This window comes from Cicer arietinum, chromosome 5, assembly GCF_000331145.2.
Source record: "Cicer arietinum cultivar CDC Frontier isolate Library 1 chromosome 5, Cicar.CDCFrontier_v2.0, whole genome shotgun sequence".
Classification (NCBI taxonomy): Eukaryota; Viridiplantae; Streptophyta; class Magnoliopsida; order Fabales; family Fabaceae; genus Cicer; species Cicer arietinum.
The window spans coordinates 54,750,265-54,775,600 of record NC_021164.2 but is presented as its reverse complement, the minus strand read 5'-3'; the positions used below and the strand labels follow the sequence as shown (position 1 = coordinate 54,775,600).

Here is a 25,336-nt window from a genome sequence, read left to right as displayed (position 1 = left end):
AAACCCAACTAGTGTACACTCCTACATGTAGGCGTAATTGTGGTATAGTTTGAATCAATTTGAGAGAAAAATTCGTCCTATCTAAATATTAAAATATTTATAGTTCAGTTTAGATCCAATTAAGATTAATAAAATTTAAAATAGATCAGTTTTCGATTGATGCAAATTATAATCTTTAATATATTATTTTAATAATAATATTATAAAATTATATTAATGTAACGATAAGTAAAATCTATATATATATATATATATATAATATACTAAAAGTTAATATTATGGAATAACATACCTCAATTATGTTTGAACTATATGAAATAGAAATAAAAATACCAACTTAAACAAATAACTATTATTAAAAATGAATTAAAACTAATAAATAATAGTTTAATGCAATATTACATACTGATAAAAAATATATAAATATAGTTTAATTTTTAAAAATAAATCCAAATAGTTTTTATAAAAGAAGATTCAAATTCATCAAATACTATTAATTTTATGCAATTTTCGATTTGTTTTTATCAGTTTGCGATTTTTTTAGATTGGTTTGCATAAGTAATTTTAAGTGGATTAGTACTTTTTTGTTGTTGATACATGCATAAGTAATTGAAATATTTTTATTTAATTTTCTCTAATATATTTAATATAATTATGTTCTTAACTCTTTATGGAACTGACAAATTGGTGATATTGTAATGTTAGATATCATGTTTCGAATTCGAATTTAAATTCGAGACTTGCAAACTATTTTAAAAAATTACAAAGTTTTATCATTATCACACCATACAAAGTTATTTACATATATTAAGAATACATATATTAAGAAAACTGATAATTCTATGTTTTTTTTTATAAAATTAATAGTAATGTTTTTATAATACCTTTATATTTTATGCCAGTAAATTTATAATTGAACCAAATAAACCAATATAATTTACATTTGTAATTAGTTTTTTTACTAATACATTAGTAAATTTATACTATATATATTTAGTATTAAATTTATTATGTGTTTTTAAATGGGTTTTAAAAAAATGTTGTTTTATTGGTAAGTTTAATCTCATGATTTGAATTTGATTTCATTATTTATATTTTAAAAACTAAAACTAGTTTTAGTCCATAAAACATGTCCGAAATAAAGCCACGCCAATCAAATACGAGGATTTCAATGGTACATGACTCAATTCGATATATATCTATACATTTAGTTTTTAAATTAATACTTAAATATTTTTAAAAAATTATTTTTTATTATTTATATAATTCTAATAACTAAATATTATTTACTAAAAATATCATCGAAATAAAAGATAAATTTTTTTATGAATTTTTATCATTCATAATAATAAATGTTGAGTATTTTTACGATAAATGTAGAAAATTATTATATTATTTATAAACAACAAAATAATACTTTATCTTATGAAATAATTTTTTCTAAAATATAAAGTTTTTTATTCATAAAAATAATGTTAATATGTTTATTTATAGAAAAATAATTAAAGTAGATATAGAAATGTTGAGCACTCGAGCGGAATTGTAAAAAAGTTGAAAATACTACTAGTAACGATGTCATGGTGCAATCGATTATTAATCTTGAAAATTGAAAAGTGTAATTGTTTATTAATTATTAAGAAATTAGGGAAAGGTTAATCTAGTTTTTCTATTGCATAAAGCAAGGTAAAATGAAGGAGTATTATAGCCTTCAATTTTTTGCAATAAGAATTAGTTTGATTCACTTAGTTAAAAGTAACTTTTTGTTTTTACTAAAATATAATAATAAAAGTTCTCCATGCCTTAGAATATGTTAATAAAAACATCTTCGACACAGTGATATAATCTATCGACAAATGCATGTTGAATGTTGATTGTAATTTTGAGAAAAGTAACTAGGTGGAGAGTTTGAATTTAGTAAAACAGTGTACTTGTACTTGGTTGAGTCCCACATCGGAAGATGATGGAAAAGTGTTGATAGCACCAAGTGTATAAACAAAACTTTATTAGCAACTTTCTAATTTCTTCCCTGGATGAAGCCAATTGATGACCATGAAGGTCTCCACAAAGAGTACATCCTATGTCAAATGAATAGTAATGCTAAATGAAATATTACAACTCTTAGAACGAAGGTCTCGTCAGTTGCACAACCTCATTCATTCATCAAATAAATACTAAAAAAAATGTAATGTAACTTCACCAATATTGATATGATTCAATTTATGGTCCATGAAGAATATTCACACAAGCCTATGAAAATTGTAAAGGTACAAAACAATGATTAATAAATTACCTATGAAAATTGTAAAGGTACAAAACAATGATTAATAAATTATTTCCGCATTCTGCAGGTCATTGACTATATATATATATTCTCAAATCTTCATGAACATGTTTGTGGCATTCAATTTGGTGTTGCTCATAGAGACAAGCAACTTTTTATTTCTTTTGAAAATGTGAATGTTACTATATTTTGAGAATAAAATCTTCAAATCGTGAGAAAATATGGCACAATACAAATAAAAAGTTTAAAAGTAATAGAAAGTTCAAAGTTTATACAATTATCAGGATCCAAACATGAAAATTTGTAAAAATTGTGAGTCCCACATTGGAAGCAGCTAAATGGTATTGACATAGACATGTGTATAAAACAAACATGATTTGCAACTTTGAAACATACTTACCTGGACAAGGTCAATGGTTGATCAAGAAGAACCATGGCCTAGATTGATGACCTCCATTGCACTTTGGAGGGATGTCAGTCTAAGGTCTCCTCAAGAAGGAGAGCCTATGTCATAATTTGTGGTAGTGGGGGCTTGTGTTCGCGCAGCCCCTTCCAACTTGATTTCAAACTTTATTTTTGAGTTGTAATTGTAATGATAAATGATATCAAATGTATCTATTGTGGAACCTGATTCCTCTACAAAGCATGAAGTTGGACCAATCTACACATAAATGAAGTGAAATTCCAAAGAAAGAGCTCTTGTATTGAATTCTAATCAAAAGAGATATTGTATTTTTATACTCTTGTATTGAATTATATAATAAAATAGTATTCAAATTCAGAATTCTTTTGCATGGAAATTGATCTTTTGTGTACTTGTTAATTTTGGTACAACATGAGAGTGAAAACTAATTAAAATTTCAGACATTAAACCCTCTTGGCTTTAAACTAGGACCATGAATAATTAACTAAGGTGTTGGTCATAGAGTGTTCATTTATGGTATTTTTATGAAGAGGAAGATACCTTAGAAGATTTTTTGCAGAACAGCTTCATGTGCATTTTTGTGGGGCTTTTTAAGCATAATTTATATAAACAAACACTAATTAAAAATTAATGCATACTTATTATATTTTTAGACGTATGGAAATTCAAGGTTTTTTAAATGAAACTGAAAATTATGTGCAACTTACACTCAGAGATTTTTGTGAGTGTGTGAGCATAAAACATGTAAAAGTTGCAGATACAACAAGTAGAATCTATCTGCAAGAGGTAAATACAAATGAATGTGGATTGTAAATTTGTTGCTTGTTTGTTTTAACCTATGCACACACATACTTTGTTCTTATTTTGTCTTTTACTTTTTACTTATCAGGTTCTTTTCAATTTTTTCACTTGTATTTTTTGTTGAAGCACTAAAATGTAGTTTTTACCAAAATCACAATAACATGTTTGATTCCGCCAAATTCACCATGTGGATGATAATTTTTTATGACAATTTATGTAATAAATCATCCATTGTCTTCAATAGTTCAAAATCCTTAAAAGAAACAAAACAACTAGAAGATGGTTTAGTTGTCATTAGCCAAACAAGGTAGTTTAAAACTTATTCTTTGACCTCAAAACTAATCCGAGTGTCGTATGCTCGTTGTCTTGACCCAAAATCTAACTTAAATTCATTCCATAGGCAAAAGATTTATTTTACACACAGAGAGGAGTTTTCTTCCCTATATATATATATATATCCACTAAAATGGCCTATCAAAGCATCAAAATTAATAAGAACAACAAAGAAGAGAAACATATATAGAGTTGCATAAACATAATGAAAATGTTTACCTGCAAAGCTTCTTTTCTTTTGTTGATTATTCTTGTTTTAACAAGTTTTGTGTATTCAGAAGGGCACTTGTTTTTTTTCCAAGTGGTAGAATCAAAGGAAAGAAAGCTCCTCAAGAACAATGTAATCAAGAGAATGATTCTGATTGCTTCGAAAAAGAAAAAATGTACCCAACTTACAAATGTCTCCATCGGTATCTAGTCATACCAAAGCATATCTCACTTTTAACAATTTTCAAAAAAATCGAGATGGAGGTGGTCCTTCAGAATGTGACAACAAATATCATATAGACGATACTCCAGTGGTTGCACTTTCCGCTGGATGCTTCATCAATAAGAGTAGATGCCTCAACAACATTACTATAAGTGTTAATGGTAGAAGCGTGGTGGCCATGGTCGTTGATGAGTGTGACTCCACAATGGATGTGATGAAGACCATGATTAGCAACCTCCTTGTCAGAACAACATTGTTGATGCTTCTAAAGCAGTATGGAAAGCCTTAAATGTGCCTCATGATCAATGGGGTGGCCTTGACATTATATGGTCATTAAATGCTTGATATTGTATTGTAGAAGTTTATGCTTGTATGTTTGTGTTTCTATCATGTAATTAGGTGATATTGTGAGCTTTTAATTTCATCATACTTGTATGATATATATGTTGTAATTTGTGACCATTGTATATTATGAAAATGCAATATATATTTTTATTCAAAAACCCTCTCAAATCGTAAATTATACATGCTTTGACATTCCAAAATTTTCCTATATATATAAGTACTTTATTGTCAATGATGCAATTAAATTGATGGCATATTTCAGTCTACAGAATCTGTACTATCATGACTACCTGCAAATATTACTTAGTGGGGCATTACAAATAAGATTAGAGGAAAGTAATGAAATAGATAGATTGAATGAAGTAAAACAACGTCATTGGTGAGTTCTACATTGGAAGAAATGGAATGGTGTTGATAGAAACAAGTGTATAAAATAAATCTGATTAGTAATCTTTCAAATTACTTACCTTAGACGGAGTCTATGGGTGATCATAAAGGCTCATGGCACTGTAGAGAGGTATGACCCTAAAGTCTCTTCAAGTAAGGGACCATATGTCATAATTGCTTACATTTTTAATTTCTTTTAACAAAATTAGTTTTTTAATGTTTATGTATGAAGTGGAAATCTGATCTAAAGTGTCTTGTTTTGAAAATTACTATTTTCTCATATGAGAATTTCACTCAATGAAGAAAAAGTTACTGAGTTATTCTTTTATCAATAATGTAATATAATGTAAATTTCCTAAACACACCATTTTTGACATTGTTCAATTTCTCATTCAAGAAACATTTGTGATGAACCTTCACAAAACAGTTCAAACAAGCATATGTAAAGGTACTCATGGAATGATCAATAAACTTTTTCATAAGTCTGCACCATCAATGATAAAACTTAAATTGATTTTTCAAATGAATTGTCAAATCTTCATTATCATGTTTGTGATGATGGCAAACCAATATTTCATTGTCAATGATCTTATTAGAGATGTAAAAGTTAGTTTCAAATTAGTTACACTAGTTAATTACACCAATTAGAAGTTAGTTATTCTCATTGGCTATTCAATTATCATTTTACCCATTAGTATAATCTCATATATATATATATATATATATATATATACACACACTATGGAGTTCTTATCTAGTACAAAAGTTCAACTTTGTTATTGTTACTCATAATGCATATTTTAATTTTATTTTAAGCAAAAACACATTATGTCATGAGAACCACACTATGGGGGTCTTATCCATTACAAAAGTTCAACTTTGTTATTGTTATTCATAATGCATATTTTAATTTTATTTTAAGCAAAAACACATTATGTCATGAGAACCATTGTTTGTTTGAGGCATTTAATTTGATATTGCCTTTGAAACTGTTAATACTTAATCGTTTGTATTTTGAATAAAAACATATAAAATATGATACAACATAAATAAAATGGATCAAGTAATAAAGACACTTCAAAGTTTATACTACTATATGATCCTAATGAGAATTTGTAAAATAGTGTGCCTATTTGAGTCCCACATTGGAAACTACTGAATGTAATTAACTAATACAAATGTATAAAGTAAACATGATTAGCAACATTATTACATACTTACCTGGACAAGGTCAATGGTTGATCAAGAAGAACCATGGCCTAGGTTGGTGACCTCCATTGCACTTTGGAGGGGTATCAGTCTAAGGTCTCCTCAAGAAGGAGAACCTATGTCATAATTTGTGGTAGTTGGAGTTTGCGTTCGCGCAACTCCTTTCAATTTAGTCAAAATTTTGATTTTTGTAATTTATTGGATTACTGTTTTTATAATTATAATGTTTTAATTAACAACTATGTTTTCTATTGATTCTATCCATTTAATTTTTATGGTTTCTATTGAATTAAAGTTTACACTCCCACTAGATATAACTGAAGTGATTAGATTTTTACAATGTTTTAGTCTTTGGTTTTAAAATAAATTATTTTCAACATAGAAAATACATATTAAGTCATGTATTCAAGAAATAAATTGAGTGGAGCAAATAAATTACTTATAATATTGTCAAAAAATAAATTAAATAAATTACTTATAGCAAATAAATCTTTGCATAAATATTTGAGCAACTTTATAATTTATTTACTATTTGATTTTCTTTTATCTACCAAGTAAAAACGGTTTTGAGTATCAACAGTGTTAATGTTAAGTCTAATAAATGGATCAATACTCTTATAATATGGTAAACGTTCGAATTTTAATTAAAAAAAATACTCTTATTTAATATCCGACACTTCTTATATAGAATTAAATTCAATGAAGATAATTCGTAAAACAAAAGTTTTTTAGTATATATTTTTCTGATTTCTAGGTGCAATATATGCTTCCTTAGTGCATAAACAATCACACATACATAGTTTTGATGTCATGGGAAAACACTAGTCGTAAAGTATTCCTTAGTGCATAAACAATCACACCTACATAGTTTTGATGTCATGGGAAAACACTAGTCGTAAAGTATAATCATGATCCATCTTGATTGAATTATTAATGTACACTTTACAAATTTTACATTTACCATTTGATCCGTGTCAAAATTATTATAGTAAATATTGATTCATTCATTTGATTTTGCATCTCTACTGCTAAATATATGTAATATAAAATATACCATGGAAAACTAAAATCCAATAAAAAATCAAAAAATTGAGAAATTAGATGAACATTATCTTTAATAGTAAAACCTTAAAGTAAAAGTAATAAAGAATGCGTCAGTTCTATTCAATTTATTCTTTTCTATTTACAACTTTCTCAAACATTACCATATACCAATTTCATTTACATTCACATATAAAAAATAGTTGCATGTCACAATCTATTTATCTATTTAAGAATAAAGTGTAACAAAAGAACGCTCTTCAACTTTGAATATGTGAAAGGAATTTTGCTTTGTCATTACTAATTATATTATCCACAACCTTTCAAAGGGAATAATTGCCTGCACCAAGCTTCTATGGATTAACTTTGTTAAATATCCTTATGCAGCTTCTTCCAAACTCTTCCCTCTTTCCTCTTTCACAAACCCTTCAACTATCTATTGTTGAATCATTCTCACCGATTTAACTTCATAATCTTCTGGATATATTCCAAAATATAGCAAACATGACTTTAGATAGTAAGGCAAATCATCGTAACTTACGCCTATGTTAACTTTGCGGAGTCTTGTAAAAATTCTTCTTTCATTGAAGTGCTTGAGTTGCAACCTTTAACTGATAAACAAGTTTTGGAGTTGTTCTATAAGAAGGCATTTAGCTTTGATTATTGTGGGTGTTGTCTTAAAGAGCTCATTGATGTAGCTTATGACATTGTTAAAAAATGTAAGGGTTTACCACTAGCAATTGTTGCCATTGGTGCACTTTTGTTTGCAAAAGAGAGTAATGTGTTTGAGTGGAAGAGATTTAGTGAATATCTAAGTTTAGAGCTGAATACAGACAACATTTAATGAGAATAAATAAAATTTTAGGCTTAAGTTACGAAGATTTGCCTCACTATCTAAAGTCATGTTTGCTGTATTTTGGAATATATTCAGAAGATTATGAGATTAAATCAATGAGAATGATTCAACAATAGATACCTAAAGGGTTTGTGAAAGAGGAAAAAGGGAAGACTTTGGAAGAAGTTGTAGAAGGATATTTAACAGAGTTGATCCATAGAAGTTTGATGCAAGTATCTTCAATTAAACTTGATGACAAAGTTAAAAGTTGTCGTGTTCATGATCTAATGATCTAACGCGCGAGATGATCATTCAAAAAATTGAGATTTAAATTTATGCACACACCTGTTACCATTGTTTAAAGGAAATATGAAAGTGTAAAGACACCATCATGATTAATTGACATCTCAAATGTATTGACATTTCCATATACCTATAAATATTTAGGTATCCTAAAAATATTATTAATAAAATGAAAAGACCGATAACAAAAAAATAGAGGGAGAAAATAACTAAAATCATCTAAAATCAAATAACCTATTTATTTATATTGTTAAAATGAAATTAATTTTTAAATAGTAAAAGATTGAATCATTATAATAACACTTTCTTAAATATAATTAATTAAGTTGTGAACTTTTCTTTGCCAACATAGTTTAGCATTAACGCATCAAAAATCTAAAATTGATTATATAATTTACTTAAATTGTAAATATGAAAATATGTTATAGTATATATTTATTGTTATGAGAATACAACGATATTAGAATCTTTTAAGGGAGAGTTTTATCGTCTATTGTGGTCCAACTTGGTTCAAGAGTTTAATCTTTGCAATTTCTTAAATGTATCTTACACAATCACTTTAAAAAATGATTTGTACTTTATCATTTTGTGTAACAAAGATAAACTAATCATAATATTTTACATTAAGATCTTCGTACAATTATGCTTCAAAAATTTGTAATAACTTTTAGAGTTATTTCTTTTAGAGATGTAACATTTTATTTACATTTTGTCGGTGCTATTTAAGTGAGGGACATCAGAGAGTTCTAAGAAGAATGTTCCGAGTTCAAAATATGATAAAACTAATATAACTACTAATTCACTTATAAAAAAATATATTTCACCTATTAATAATGATATTGAATATGTCTTTGTTAATAATTATATTTTTTTTGTAATGTGTCGAGATGCTCCAGTTGCAATTTTTTTGTCTTTTAATATCGATAAAATATCTTAGAATACAAACAACATATAAATATATAATTATAGAAGTGTTTTGTGAAGTTGTGTGAACAATTTATAATTAGTTACATAGACGAAGATAAATGTATCGAAGACACAAAATTTCCAAAAAATGAACAGTGATGGCTTTGTGAGATCGGATTCATATATGGTTTTGTGAGATCAAATTCAGATATGACTTCCTGAGATCGAATTCATACTTGCAAATGATTACTGAAACGTTTGGGATGAGATAACGTCAATATGACTTATTTTGTTGCCAATGATATGTAAAGTTAGAATTGGAGTGTGAGAAAATGGTAGAATTATTTTTATGATGAGCTTTTTTGAAAGAATTTTTAACTTATGTATATGATGTGTGAGATGTAAAAGCTAAATTGAGAAATAGAAGATGTGAAATGAGTAGTAGAGACATATGAATGGTGCCACGTAAGAATAAATGTATGACGTGTCATTTAATAGGCTATGATGTGACACATAAATGTATGACATGTCATTCAATAGGGTTATGGAGCCTCCATGGTATGAAGCGTATGCCCACGGAACTTATGCCCACTGGCATACAATACTTAGAGAAACTTGAAGTTCTCTTAATGGTGAATATAGGAGTTTGATTTGTGAAACACGTTTCTATTGAAGAACATTGAAGAAAAAATTTAAATATTTGTAAGTTTCTTAATTTACAAGAATAGTAGTTCTATAGCAAAAGAATAAATGGAGTGAAAATAATTAAAAAGTTTGTAATAAAATAAGTGACTTTCACTCTAAAATATATGATTAAAAAATATAAATAACTGTTTGTATACGCAATTAAAAGATTAAAATAAAATATGAGTGATTTTTACTCTAAAAATATTATTAAAAAAATGAGTGATTTTTTTGTTTTGTTTTAAATATTCAATCACTATAGAATACTTTCTTCCTATAAAAAATAAAATATATATTTTGCAAGCATTTTTTTGAGATATATTTGTAAGCATTGATTTTTAAATGATCATTATTATTTTTTTAAATTTTTATCTTGAGTACAATTATTTCTTTATTCTTTTTTGACTAATTGAAAGTACTACTATTTCTTATATTTTATGTTTCATGTTTTATTTTCACTCAAATTTATGATAACTAATTCTTAATTAGAGGTATTATACCACATGAATTTTTTTAAAATATTTTAATTTAATTATTCTTTTTGGAGAATGTCTATAATGAACAAATTTAAAGTACTACTTTTTAAAACAAAAATACAAAATGATATTGAAAATAATAAGACATCACTGCTTCATTTTAATTATTTTTGTCATTAATTGAAACTATGATTTGATTAAATACTTTCTTTTATATTAGAGGAATAAAATATGTAATTGAACATTAATAAGAGAAAAATTAACACAAATTTTATATTTTTTTTAAAATATTTAATGTATAATTTAACATTTTTATTTTTTAATATATATGCTTGGCTGTTTTTTTTTGTTGTTGCAAGTAAGGCTGTGCAAAAAATCCGGTTATGAGGCCCAAATTCAAAACGGGATCCAAATCCATTTTATCCACTACTAATATTTTGTTAATTATGAGATTTTATATTTTAAAAAAAATTTGAAATTTATTTTTTTTTTGAAAAAATATCGGAAAAAAAAAAATTCTTAAAAAAATTTTATATCGAATTTTTTTAGAAAAATTTATCGAAAAAATCGATTTTTTTAAATAACCGATTTTTAAACTATGAATAAATATTTTTTTTAAAAATAATCAAATTTTAACCGAGTATGAAAAAAAAAATCAATTTTAAAATTAAAATTTTCAAAACCTGTTGTTTAATTATAAACCGGTTATTTAACCATAACCAATTTTACAATTGGTTTTATAACCAGTTTTAAACCAAATAATGGATTTTGTTATAAATCAGAATCTATATATTGGTTTTAAAATGGATATAGCTTGGTTTTTTTTTAAAAACCAACCATACACAACCCTCGTTGCAAGGACTTGCAAATTTAAATGACTGTATTTCAATATTTTTATATTTATTTTAATTTAAATTTCATTGAATTGTTTGTGCATACATTTAATTATTGATTTTTAATATGGGATGGTTATACTTTTATATATTTTGTGGTAATTTATGGTTGTTATATTTTAATAATTAAAATATAATTAAAATATTATGATATATATGCAATGAATTAAAAAAGTAAGTGACAATTAAATCAAATTTGTATTGACAATCATATTTTTTATTGTTGGTTTTTTAATTATAAAGATATATACAAAATATTTGTAGAATGAGAAATAAAAAAGGAATGAATTATAGAAGTGTCACATTATACTACTGAATAATATGACAAAATTAGTGTTTATGACATACAAATATGTGGTGTGTCAACATAATATTTTGGGAGGTTTGTTTTAATGTATTATAATGACATTGATTTTTTTTTTCTTTGATGCAATATGTGATACCACATGATTGCCAATCTACAGTTTATATTTGTGATTTAATTTGTATTATTAATTTTACTAGTCTTTATATTATGGATTTTACTTTCTAATTTTGGTACAACTTAATTAAACAAATAAAATTACTCAATTATGTGAATGTATTCAATATTTATTTGTAAGTTATTTAATTTTGTATGTTTCCATTTTTTTAATATTATAAAAAATAATTAAGTTTAAAAGACCTCAAATTTTACTATGAGTCAATTTTAAATGGTCTAATTTTAAATTTTATTTTATATCTTTAGATTTATTGAGTCGACTTTGCACAAACTTTTTTTTAAGAATTTTAACGTTGTATATTCAAACTCAATTCAAACATAAGACATTGATTAATATAGAAGAGATCTTTGCCATCTCATATAAACATTCTTTGATTTTTTTTAGAATAAATGGCTAACAAACAATACATCATTGTAATAAAATTAAGTTTTTGTCATTATACTTTGAGTTATGGGAATTTATTTACTTATATGCGATAACTCTTGCTTGCATATTTGGATGTTGAGACGAGGAACAATGGTTAATAAGTTCATTCTTAAATGAATTATTATGATTGTCAAGTAGTATATTTTTTTTCTTTAATCAAGTGAATGATGTACAGCTCATTTATAATTGTTTGTTTGGTTGAAAGCATATAGACAATTGATTGAAGAATAAATTATTTAGTGAATTTTTCTCTTGTAGACCAAATTATCACTTTTTGATTATTATTCGAAATTTAATTGCTTATTTTTAATTATTGTTAGAAATTTTATTATTTATTTTTTATGGTAGTTTAAATAAAGATTAAATTGTCTCGATTTTATTTTTTGTTGATTAAAATGTATTTTTATTGAATTTGGAAATTAAATTGGATCTTACAATTTTCATAAAATAATAAACTGAAAGATTTGTAATTATTTTTATTGATTCATAATTTTAATTTCTTAATTTTAAATTAGAAAATATAGTTTTTTAATATTTAAAAAATTTTCCTTTCACTTAATTTTAGATTTAATTATTTTGCTTGTGTGTCATTTTGAATAGTGACATGACAAGTTACAATTTGAACGTAATGATATATATTTTTGAAAAAAATATGATGTTTATAAAATTTTATATTTCTTTCATATATATATATATATATATATATATATATATAGATATATATTCCAACAATGTATTATCGCACCGCCTTGTGATTTGCCAAATTATCTATTCAACTTGACAAATTAATTATTTTAATAAATTTGTGAACTATATTTTCAAAATTGGAGAGACAAAAATCATGACTAATGTATTATGTTCTCAAATTAATACATATTGCATGGCTGTTCTACTATAATGATTCTTGCAAATTTAGAAAAATACAAAAACATAATATCACAACTTAACATATATTATGAAGACTAAAGTAACGTGGGACTACAAACCACACAAAATACAAAACTATCCGAGGTGCCAAAAGACCCTTGCCAAAAAGATAGGAAATGTACTTTTGAGCAATACTTTTAGTACATTTTACATAACACCTTAAAAAACATATATTTATTGCATAACATAATTTTACTTTTCAATTACTTCTCCTTGTTACTACTACTTCACCATTGTTCACAACATGCATTTCACTATTCAAGCTTCTTCTCCAAGGCACTTCATCATTGAAATCACGTTTTGTCTCGTTACTCATCCAAGACACTTCATCATTGTACCTCTCAAAATAATTAAGTCTTGTCCTATAAAAATCAAGGTTGTTGAAATTGCGTTGCGACTCGTGAACTTGTATACGAGTTGTGTCATGAGTTTGCGAGTTTGCGAGTTTGCGTGTATAATCGCCTGAGAACTTCTAAAAAGTTCTCTTTCCAAATATCTTGAGTTTTCTTCCAATACTTGGTATTTGTAGCCTTCATTTCTAGCACAAGGTGATATAGAAGGAGCAATAGCCATTTTTTTTCTAAAGGGTGTGATTATAAATTTGAAGGTGTTGCATTTACCAAGATGAAAGGGTTTATCACATCTATTACCATCTCCTCTCTTGTAAACCTGGATAATCTTCTTTCTTGAAATCAGAACACTCAATCAATGTAAGAAAGTTATGTATGGCAAGGTTCTCTATGCATCCTATAAATTCAGAAAACACACACATGACTTCTAGAATTGCAAATTCAGTTCTAAAATAAGAAGATAAATGCACAAGAACTTAACAATTGAACAAATAATTCAGCTAATTGCACTTATGTCTCTGACAAGAGATTGATTGTCCATTTATTAGCGAATATGTCATATTCACATATTCACCTACTACAAATCACCAACAATATGAACAAAAAATTTGTCATGTTTTTTCATAGGTAAAACGTTACGACTCAATTCGAGTAGAGTTCCACTCAATAATTTAAAGAGGAAATGTATATGTAAAAACTTTTTTTCCCGAGAAAATGAGAAAATATGAATACGTCTCCTTCTCTACCATTAGTAGGTGAGTAATTATTCTCATAGCCTCAAAGATCATATATCAGAATTAATCAATACACTTTTAATTTATGTGATCTTTGTGTTGGCCTCATAAAGCAGAGTTATTAATTAGTCATACAAATGAAATGTATTAGAAAACTCACAAATTAACCTCTTCGTGTTTAAATGTGAATGATATTTATTTTGGTTGCATCCAGTCCATGTAAAAGGCATGCTCCTAGTTTCTTCAATGTATCTAAATTTGACTTTGCATGGTTGTATTTCTTGATAACATCATCTACATGAACATGATTGATAACAAAATATATAAATGCAAATGCAAAGACTATAAATAGAGAAAAGATAGAAACTATAAATAGAGAAAAGATAGAAAGAGACCATAAGTGTCAAGAGAAGAAGCCACAATATTGTTAGCTGAAGCAAAAGATTTGGCAAGGGAAAGGGAGAATGAGAAATCACCTCACCCACTGACAATATTTTATGATCAATGCAATAATGTGTAATCCATTTTGCACCCTTTTGTGCAGAGTCGGTCCAAGGGTAGGCCATAAACACTTTAGGCCTCCCTAAAAAACAAAATTTTTTACTTAAAAAAAGGCCTCAAATGTTTTTTTATCTATGAAAAAGACCTCACATTTTAATATTCTTCAAACTAATTCTGATAAAATTTTATATAAATTAAATAAAATATTTTGTTTTTATTACAAATTATTTAATACTTATCTCAGTACAACTAAATTGGTTAATTAAGACAGTAGAGATGAGAGAAATATTAATTATAAATTGAATAATCATGAGATAAAAGGTGAGTACATTATAAATATGAGAAATACTAGTTATAAATGGAGAAATCATGAGATAAATAGTGAACATATTGTTAACATGAGTTACTATACACATTCTTTTTTTCTTCAACTAAAATTTGGAAAACATTTACATGAGTGCTTGATGTTGCAATATAAACGTTGAAATGTCTTATTTCATTATTTGAAAAATATAGAGAAAATAGATTTGAAAATGTCATTAATTTTATTTAAATTTTTTTTTATAATTATTAAATAAAATATTAATAATTTATTTATTAAATTTTGAAAAGGCCTTATCTAATTATTTCGCTTTAGACTTGATAACGTGTTGGGTCGGCCCTGCTTTTGTGATCTCTTACACACTCTTCTTCTCTTTTCTCTACTTGCTCTTTTCATCTTCTTCAAATTTAATGGAACTCTAGGACTCTTCACATTGCTGCTACTCGATCATCATTATATAGCACACCAAGCGTGCCATATGTACTTCAACATTTTAACTGCTTTTTTTCTTATTTCAAAGTGGTAACATTAATGAATTTTTACATTTTATTAGGATAAATATCATTAATCAAGAAATAAATTGAAAATTTTCTCTCTAATAATAGTGTTATTTGGAGTTGTAAGCTAATGTGTAGGGCTAAATATGGGAATACAAACCAATTCAACTTTAATTGTGACCAATATCATTTAAGTTCCTATTTAAACTCTAATCAACTTATTTAAACTTAACGAAGATCAATTTGAGTAGTGGATTTAATATTTTGAATTTGTAAACTTAATTGATGTATTAAAAATATATATTTCTTTATTATTGATGTATAATTAAAACTTGATTGTTCAATTATATTTAAGAATTTGTTACTATTTTAATTAATTTAAATGTTTTATTATATTTATCGATATATTTTAAGGTATTGAATAATATGTTGTAATATAATTTTATTATTTTTCAGAAGTTCAAATATTTAAATTTAATTAATTTTTTTAAAATAAAAAATCTTTCTTTATGACATGCGAATACAACCCAACCAAACCTGCTCTTAGTTGAATTGAAATGTTGGATTTGACAAAAAAAAAGACCATTACCCTTACATGTAGGGGTATTTGCAGTTATGTTTAGATTGATTTTGAGAGAAAAATTCATCCAATTCAATTATTAAAATATGCGTAGTTTGGTTTGGATGACAACTAAAGAAAATTGTTCCAATTCAAATTAATGCAATTTAAAATGGATCAGTGTAATACCCCAAATTTGATAATAAATTATTTTATTAATTAAATAGGATTTTAGATAACTAATTTGGTGTTAAAATTATTTTAGAATATATGTTAATTATTTTTATGATTAATTTTCTTTATATGTGTGTTTTCTATGATGTGTTAATCTTGTACATATTTGAATAAATGAGGGATATAAATAATAAATATTATATTTTATTATTTTATATATTTTCCTTAAAACAATAGTATTTTAGTGTAAATACTTTAGAGAATAAGATTTAGGCGATTTGTGATTAATATTAAAGGTGCACTTAATTATATTTAATTAATTCTAAATATATCTTATTTTAATTTTTTATTTTACAAATAATTATTTTGGGATAGTAGTATTAGCATGTTTGATTTCCTTTATTTTTATATACTGGTTATGACATTGTGATTATATATATATTTATTATGATTTAGTAATTAATATAAAATGTTGATGTTATATTTATTTATTTTTATAATTTTGAAAATTAAATAGTGTTTGGAAGGGTATTAAAATTAAAATTAAATAATTTTTAATTTTTTGTTTTAGCAAAGTAAAAATAGTAATAGTGAAAAAAAATAAATGAGGAGACTAATGGGCTTAACTCATGTGTGTGAAGGGTATAAGAGTTGATAAAATAACATAAAATAAATTTGAAGGAGAGCTGCATAATGATGCTACGACAATGGCTTGGAAGGATGAGGAAAATAGGAAACACAACAAATTAGACTATCGTTTGACACTAGTGATCGATAACTGTTTCAAAAAAGTTTCTCTATTTTCGTTCAAATTTTAAATTTGTTATTTTGCATCGTTCTAAATCACCGTAAGTCTGATTTGAGTGAAAACAACGCTAAAACGACCATGTGAAAATTGACTATATTATCCACTAATTGATTTTCTGATTTATGATCGATTGAAGGACAAAGAGTAAAGAACAAAGATTGTTTGCTTGGGGAATCGTATTCGTGTCAGAAAGTGTCGAAATAAGGTAATGGGTGAGAGATCGTTTGAATTCACGAGTATAATATATTGTGAGATGAACGAGAAAACTATATTTCTCAGCTATTCATCCGGGGCTCGCTACGTACGGTAATAACCATTTGAGCGATAACATACTTAATGTGCAAAATGGAAACTGTGAGATTAAAATATGAATTAGAGATACTTATAAGGTTTAGATTGATTCGTTAAATGTGTGATATTTTAATATTATTGTGATATTTGATTTAATTTCGCTAAATGTTGATCATTTGATATTATTGTGATATTTGATTTAATTTCGCTAAATGTTGATCATTTGATATTATTGTGATATTTGATTTAATTTCGCTAAATGTTGATCATTTGATATTATTGTGATATTTGATTTATTTTCGTTAAATATGTGATATTTGATATTATTGTGATATTGAATATCGAATGAATTTTATTGGATGTTGAATGAATCTTACGTTTGATTAGACATGATTAGATGATGTGATAATATAAGGTGGATGCATTTTGATAAGTTTATGTGATTATGATGATATATAATTAATAATAATGATATAAATTTGTGATAAATCTATGTGATTATGTATGATTGATAATATTGATGTTATAAGATTGTGATGAGTTTATGTGATGACGTGTGATTAATGATAGTGATGTCATAAATTATGATGAGAATATTGAAGTAACCTCATAGTTGATGAAATAATTGTGATTCCAATTTGTGTTTGAGATAACGGTCTTAATGGACTACCATATGTCAACGATGGGAGAAAATAAATATTGAAAATTTGTGAAGTGAAGATTATTTTATAATTATATAGGTAGGGTCTGACAAGTCTAATGATTTCGGGGAAGTACAAATGAATGAGTCTGATCGTGGCGGTCTGTTGTTGAGCCTTAAGGCAAGATTGTTAGACATTGGAGGTATTCGGATGGGGAATTCCTAGGTGACTTGGAGGTAGCACTCTAAATATCGGGAGTTACCATACAACACACATTTACCTCGATTGTCACGTATATGTGTCTTGTGTTGAGTTGAGGGGATCTATGAGGACATGACCAACTTGAATTGTCAGTCCACCGGGATGGTATATCAGAATTAATCAATACACTTTTAAGTTATTAACTATGTCACCATCCCGGTGGACTGACAATTCAAGTTGGTCATGTCCTCATAGATCCCCTCAACTCAACACAAGACACATATACGTGACAATCGAGGTAAATGTGTGTTGTATGGTAACTCCCGATATTTAGAGTGCTACCTCCAAGTCACCTAGGAATTCCCCATCCGAATACCTCCAATGTCTAACAATCTTGCCTTAAGGCTCAACAACAGACCGCCACGATCAGACTCATTCATTTGTACTTCCCCGAAATCATTAGACTTGTCAGACCCTACCTATATAATTATAAAATAATCTTCACTTCACAAATTTTCAATATTTATTTTCTCCCATCGTTGACATATGGTAGTCCATTAAGACCGTTATCTCAAACACAAATTGGAATCACAATTATTTCATCAACTATGAGGTTACTTCAATATTCTCATCATAATTTATGACATCACTATCATTAATCACACGTCATCACATAAACTCATCACAATCTTATAACATCAATATTATCAATCATACATAATCACATAGATTTATCACAAATTTATATCATTATTATTAATTATATATCATCATAATCACATAAACTTATCAAAATGCATCCACCTTATATTATCACATCATCTAATCATGTCTAATCAAACGTAAGATTCATTCAACATCCAATAAAATTCATTCGATATTCAATATCACAATAATATCAAATATCACATATTTAACGAAAATAAATCAAATATCACAATAATATCAAATGATCAACATTTAGCGAAATTAAATCAAATATCACAATAATATCAAATGATCAACATTTAGCGAAATTAAATCAAATATCACAATAATATCAAATGATCAACATTTAGCGAAATTAAATCAAATATCACAATAATATCAAATGATCAACATTTAGCGAAATTAAATCAAATATCACAATAATATCAAATGATCAACATTTAGCGAAATTAAATCAAATATCACAATAATATTAAAATATCACACATTTAACGAATCAATCTAAACCTTATAAGTATCTCTAATTCATATTTTAATCTCACAGTTTCCATTTTGCACATTAAGTATGTTATCGCTCAAATGGTTATTACCGTACGTAGCGAGCCCCGGATGAATAGCTGAGAAATATAGTTTTCTCGTTCATCTCACAATATATTATACTCGTGAATTCAAACGATCTCTCACCCATTACCTTATTTCGACACTTTCTGACACGAATACGATTCCCCAAGCAAACAATCTTTGTTCTTTACTCTTTGTCCTTCAATCGATCATAAATCAGAAAATCAATTAGTGGATAATATAGTCAATTTTCACATGGTCGTTTTAGCGTTGTTTTCACTCAAATCAGACTTACGGTGATTTAGAACGATGCAAAATAACAAATTTAAAATTTGAACGAAAATAGAGAAACTTTTTTGAAACAGTTATCGATCACTAGTGTCAAACGATAGTCTAATTTGTTGTGTTTCCTATTTTCCTCATCCTTCCAAGCCATTGTCGTAGCATCATTATGCAGCTCTCCTTCAAATTTATTTTATGTTATTTTATCAACTCTTATACCCTTCACACACATGAGTTAAGCCCATTAGTCTCCTCATTTATTTTTTTTCACTATTACTATTTTTACTTTGCTAAAACAAAAAATTAAAAATTATTTAATTTTAATTTTAATACCCTTCCAAACACTATTTAATTTTCAAAATTATAAAAATAAATAAATATAACATCAACATTTTATATTAATTACTAAATCATAATAAATATATATATAATCACAATGTCATAACCAGTATATAAAAATAAAGGAAATCAAACATGCTAATACTACTATCCCAAAATAATTATTTGTAAAATAAAAAATTAAAATAAGATATATTTAGAATTAATTAAATATAATTAAGTGCACCTTTAATATTAATCACAAATCGCCTAAATCTTATTCTCTAAAGTATTTACACTAAAATACTATTGTTTTAAGGAAAATATATAAAATAATAAAATATAATATTTATTATTTATATCCCTCATTTATTCAAATATGTACAAGATTAACACATCATAGAAAACACACATATAAAGAAAATTAATCATAAAAATAATTAACATATATTCTAAAATAATTTTAACACCAAACTAGTTATCTAAAATCCTATTTAATTAATAAAATAATTTATTATCAAATTTGGGGTATTACACTGATCCATTTTAAATTGCATTAATTTGAATTGGAACAATTTTCTTTAGTTGTCATCCAAACCAAACTACTCATATTTTAATAATTGAATTGGATGAGTTTTTCTCTCAAAATCAATCTAAACATAACTGCAAATACCCCTACATGTAAGGGTAATGGTCTTTTTTTTGTCAAATCCAACATTTCAATTCAACTAAGAGCAGGTTTGGTTGGGTTGTATTCGCATGTCATAAAGAAAGATTTTTTATTTTAAAAAAATTAATTAAATTTAAATATTTGAACTTCTGAAAAATAATAAAATTATATTACAACATATTATTCAATACCTTAAAATATATCGATAAATATAATAAAACATTTAAATTAATTAAAATAGTAACAAATTCTTAAATATAATTGAACAATCAAGTTTTAATTATACATCAATAATAAAGAAATATATATTTTTAATACATCAATTAAGTTCACAAATTCAAAATATTAAATCCACTACTCAAATTGATCTTCGTTAAGTTTAAATAAGTTGATTAGAGTTTAAATAGGAACTTAAATGATATTGGTCACAATTAAAGTTGAATTGGTTTGTATTCCCATATTTAGCCTACACATTAGCTTACAACTCCAAATAACACTATTATTAGAGAGAAAATTTTCAATTTATTTCTTGATTAATGATATTTATCCTAATAAAATGTAAAAATTCATTAATGTTACCACCTTGAAATAAGAAAAAAAGCAGTTAAAATGTTGAAGTACATATGGCACGCTTGGTGTGCTATATAATGATGATCGAGTAGCAGCAATGTGAAGAGTCCTAGAGTTCCATTAAATTTGAAGAAGATGAAAAGAGCAAGTAGAGAAAAGAGAAGAAGAGTGTGTAAGAGATCACAAAAGCAGGGCCGACCCAACACGTTATCAAGTCTAAAGCGAAATAATTAGATAAGGCCTTTTCAAAATTTAATAAATAAATTATTAATATTTTATTTAATAATTATAAAAAAAAATTTAAATAAAATTAATGACATTTTCAAATCTATTTTCTCTATATTTTTCAAATAATGAAATAAGACATTTCAACGTTTATATTGCAACATCAAGCACTCATGTAAATGTTTTCCAAATTTTAGTTGAAGAAAAAAAGAATGTGTATAGTAACTCATGTTAACAATATGTTCACTATTTATCTCATGATTTCTCCATTTATAACTAGTATTTCTCATATTTATAATGTACTCACCTTTTATCTCATGATTATTCAATTTATAATTAATATTTCTCTCATCTCTACTGTCTTAATTAACCAATTTAGTTGTACTGAGATAAGTATTAAATAATTTGTAATAAAAACAAAATATTTTATTTAATTTATATAAAATTTTATCAAAATTAGTTTGAAGAATATTAAAATGTGAGGTCTTTTTCATAGATAAAAAAACATTTGAGGCCTTTTTTTAAGTAAAAAATTTTGTTTTTTAGGGAGGCCTAAAGTGCTTGTGGCCTACCCTTGGACCGACTCTGCGCAAAAGGGTGCAAAATGGATTACACATTATTGCATTGATCATAAAATATTGTCAGTGGGTGAGGTGATTTCTCATTCTCCCTTTCCCTTGCCAAATCTTTTGCTTCAGCTAACAATATTGTGGCTTCTTCTCTTGTTGACACTTATGGTCTCTTTCTATCTTTTCTCTATTTATAGTTTCTATCTTTTCTCTATTTATAGTCTTTGCATTTGCATTTATATATTTTGTTATCAATCATGTTCATGTAGATGATGTTATCAAGAAATACAACCATGCAAAGTCAAATTTAGATACATTGAAGAAACTAGGAGCATGCCTTTTACATGGACGACTGGATGCAACTAAAATAAATATCATTCACATTTAAACACGAAGAGGTTAATTTGTGAGTTTTCTAATACATTTCATTTGTATGACTAATTAATAACTCTGCTTTATGAGGCCAACACAAAGATCACATAAATTAAAAGTGTATTGATTAATTCTGATATATCCGAGACTTCTTAAATAGAACTAAATTTAATGAATGTAATTCATAAAATAAAAGTTTTTAGTATATATTTTTTCCTGTTTCTAGCTGCATTATATGATTCCTTTGTGCATAAACAATCCCACGTACATAGTTTTAATGTCCTGGGAAAACACTAGCCATAAAGTATAATCATGCTCCGTCTTGATTGAATTATTAATGTACAATTTACAAATTTTATATTTACTATTTGATTTGTGTCAAAATTATTATAATAAATGTTGAGTCATTCATTTGATTTTGCATCTCTACTTCTAAATATATGTAATATAAAATATATTATGGCAAACTAAAATCCAATAAAAAATCGAAAATAAAAAATCAATAAAATTGAGAAATTAGATGAGCATTATCTTTAATAATGAAACCTTAAGGTAAAAGTAATAAAAAAATGTGTAGGTTCTATTCAATTCATTCTTTACTATTTACAACTTTATCAAATATTACGATAGACCAATTTCATTTACATTCAAAATCCAAACCACAATATTCCTCAACGTTACATGTCTCCACTTACTATTACTCAATTATACCCTTCTTTATCCCCCGTTCATTTTCCTTTGAGGAGTAATTTTATCCACCTTAACATGGTTTTTAGATTTTCAAACAAACATGCTGTTTGAAAATACACTTCCAGAAACATATGTGATTTTAAAGAAAATGTAAATTAAGAAAAATACCTCTATTTTCCTTAACCAATAACACCATCACTCTTTTTAAAATTAAGTAACATATTCATCTTAATCTCCACATACATCATTTCTTCATTGTTTTGCATGAGAGTGAACTTTTTCTACTCTAAAACATGCTGCTTCCTTCCACCTCCACCTTTGTCTCCAACAACAAATGAAACCAAACCAATCTCTCTAGACAAAATTGTCATATCAAAACATCCCTTAGACCAACTTTGTCAAGAATCAAATACATCAAAATCATCCATAACGACAACAAAATTAAGAAGGCGACTAAAACTAAGACAACCTAGATTTCAAATGACCAATCCAATATAATAGTTTGCAGCAATATTTTGTCTCATATTCAGCCTAGTATTAATTTTATTTGGAGTAACAACTTTAATAATCTTCATAGCCATCAAACCAAGAAATCCTACATTTGACATCTCTAATGCAAACCTCAATGTTGTATACTTTGACTCACCTCAATACTTCAATGGTGACTTCACTCTCCTTGCAAATTTCACCAATCCCAACACCAAAATTGATGTAAGTTTTGTGTCTTTGGAGGTTGAGCTTTTATTTTCAGATGCGATCATATCAGCACAATCAATTCAACCTTTCACACAAGGAAGAATGGATAGTAGGTTACAATCATTACACTTCATATCAAGTTTGATTTTTTTTTTCCTAAGGATCTTGGTGTGAAACTTCAAAAGCAGATGCAAAGTAACAAAATTAATTATAAAGTAAGAGGAATATTTAAAGTGATATTAAACTTTGGACTCATTCATTTTTCTTACTTGCTTCATAGTAAATGTCAGATGGAGTTGCCTAGTCCACCAAGTGGTGTCTTAGTAGCAAGAAAGTGCATCACAAAGAGATGAAGATGTAGGGTTAGAAATTCTTCATATGCTTGGTTATTTCTTTCAGTTCTACGTTGATTCATAGTTTATAGTAAGACATCAGAGACAAAAATTAACATTGACGCATAAGTATAAATAAAAAAATTTAGAAAAAAAATGATTGAATGTATTAACATTGACACAATTGGATTAAATTTTTTTTCCTTAAGTGTTCATCACTAAACAGTGAAAAATATTTTGAAAGATTAATGCATATTCATCTAGGATTTCAATATTATATGTCGATTTATTATGTCAAGACTTAATGGAGCATCTTCAAAGCACACAATCACATCTGTTATATATTATAATATATTAAAATAGAATCTCAACTCTATCGAATGACACGTCATACATTTATGTACCACATCATAGCATTTGCGCTACATTATTTATATTCTTATGTGACACTCTTCATATGTCTCTATTATTCATCTCACATCTTCTATTTCTCAATTTAGCTTTTGCATCTCACACATCATATACATAAGTTAAAAACCCTTTCAAAAAAACTCATCATAAAAATAATTCTACCATCTTCTCACTCCAATCAACATTTTCGGCTCCTCCGATTTTAACTTTATATATCCTTGGCAACAAAATAGTTTATATTGACATTATCTCATCCCAAATATTCCAGTAATCATTTGCAAGTATGAATCGGATCTCACGAATCAAATGTGAATTCGATCTCACAAAATCATATCTAAATCAGATCTCACAAAGCCATCTCTGTTTATTTTTTGGAAAATTTGTATCATCGATACATTTATCTTCACATATGTAACTAACTATAAATTATCCACACAACTAGACAAAACACTTTTATAAGTATATATTTATATGTTGTTTTGTGTTCTAAAATATTTTATTGATATCAAAAGACCAAAAAATTGGAACTGGAGCATCTCAACACATTTCAAACAAATAATTATTAATAATGACATATTCAATATCATTATTAATAGTTGAAGCATATTTTTTTATAAGTAAATTAATAGTTATATTAGTTTTATCAGATTTTGAACTCGAAACATTCTTCT

At 26.3% G+C, this 25,336-nt stretch overlaps 1 protein-coding gene and 2 non-coding genes across 3 annotated transcripts; all 3 read left to right on the top strand.

Annotated features, from left to right (window-relative positions):
• The first annotated feature begins 2,673 nt into the window (after nucleotides 1-2,673).
• Nucleotides 2,674-2,834, top strand: LOC113783937 (U1 spliceosomal RNA). The gene has a single exon (XR_003473114.1). It is a non-coding gene; the product is annotated as a U1 spliceosomal RNA (small nuclear RNA).
• A 3,380-nt stretch (nucleotides 2,835-6,214) lies between these two features.
• On the top strand, nucleotides 6,215-6,374 carry LOC113786811 (U1 spliceosomal RNA). Its single transcript, XR_003473125.1, has one exon. It is a non-coding gene; the product is annotated as a U1 spliceosomal RNA (small nuclear RNA).
• A 3,438-nt stretch (nucleotides 6,375-9,812) lies between these two features.
• LOC101498749 (uncharacterized) lies at nucleotides 9,813-24,275 on the top strand. The gene is made up of 3 exons (XM_073368224.1): nucleotides 9,813-9,889; nucleotides 23,757-23,937; nucleotides 24,084-24,275. Exons 1-3 carry the CDS (start codon nucleotides 9,813-9,815, stop codon nucleotides 24,273-24,275), a joined length of 450 nt encoding a protein of 149 aa, XP_073224325.1.
• The last annotated feature ends 1,061 nt before the right edge of the window (nucleotides 24,276-25,336 follow it).

Bases quoted from the DNA above. Each gene is read 5' to 3' on its own strand.
- LOC101498749 (XM_073368224.1), top strand. From the start codon at position 9,813: ATGTATGACATGTCATTCAATAGGGTTATGGAGCCTCCATGGTATGAA. The intron at 9,890-23,756 runs GCATACAATACT...TCTCATATTCAG, and splicing joins CACGGAACTTATGCCCACTG to CCTAGTATTAATTTTATTTG. The intron at 23,938-24,083 runs GTAAGTTTTGTG...TTTTTTCCTAAG, and splicing joins ATCCCAACACCAAAATTGAT to GATCTTGGTGTGAAACTTCA.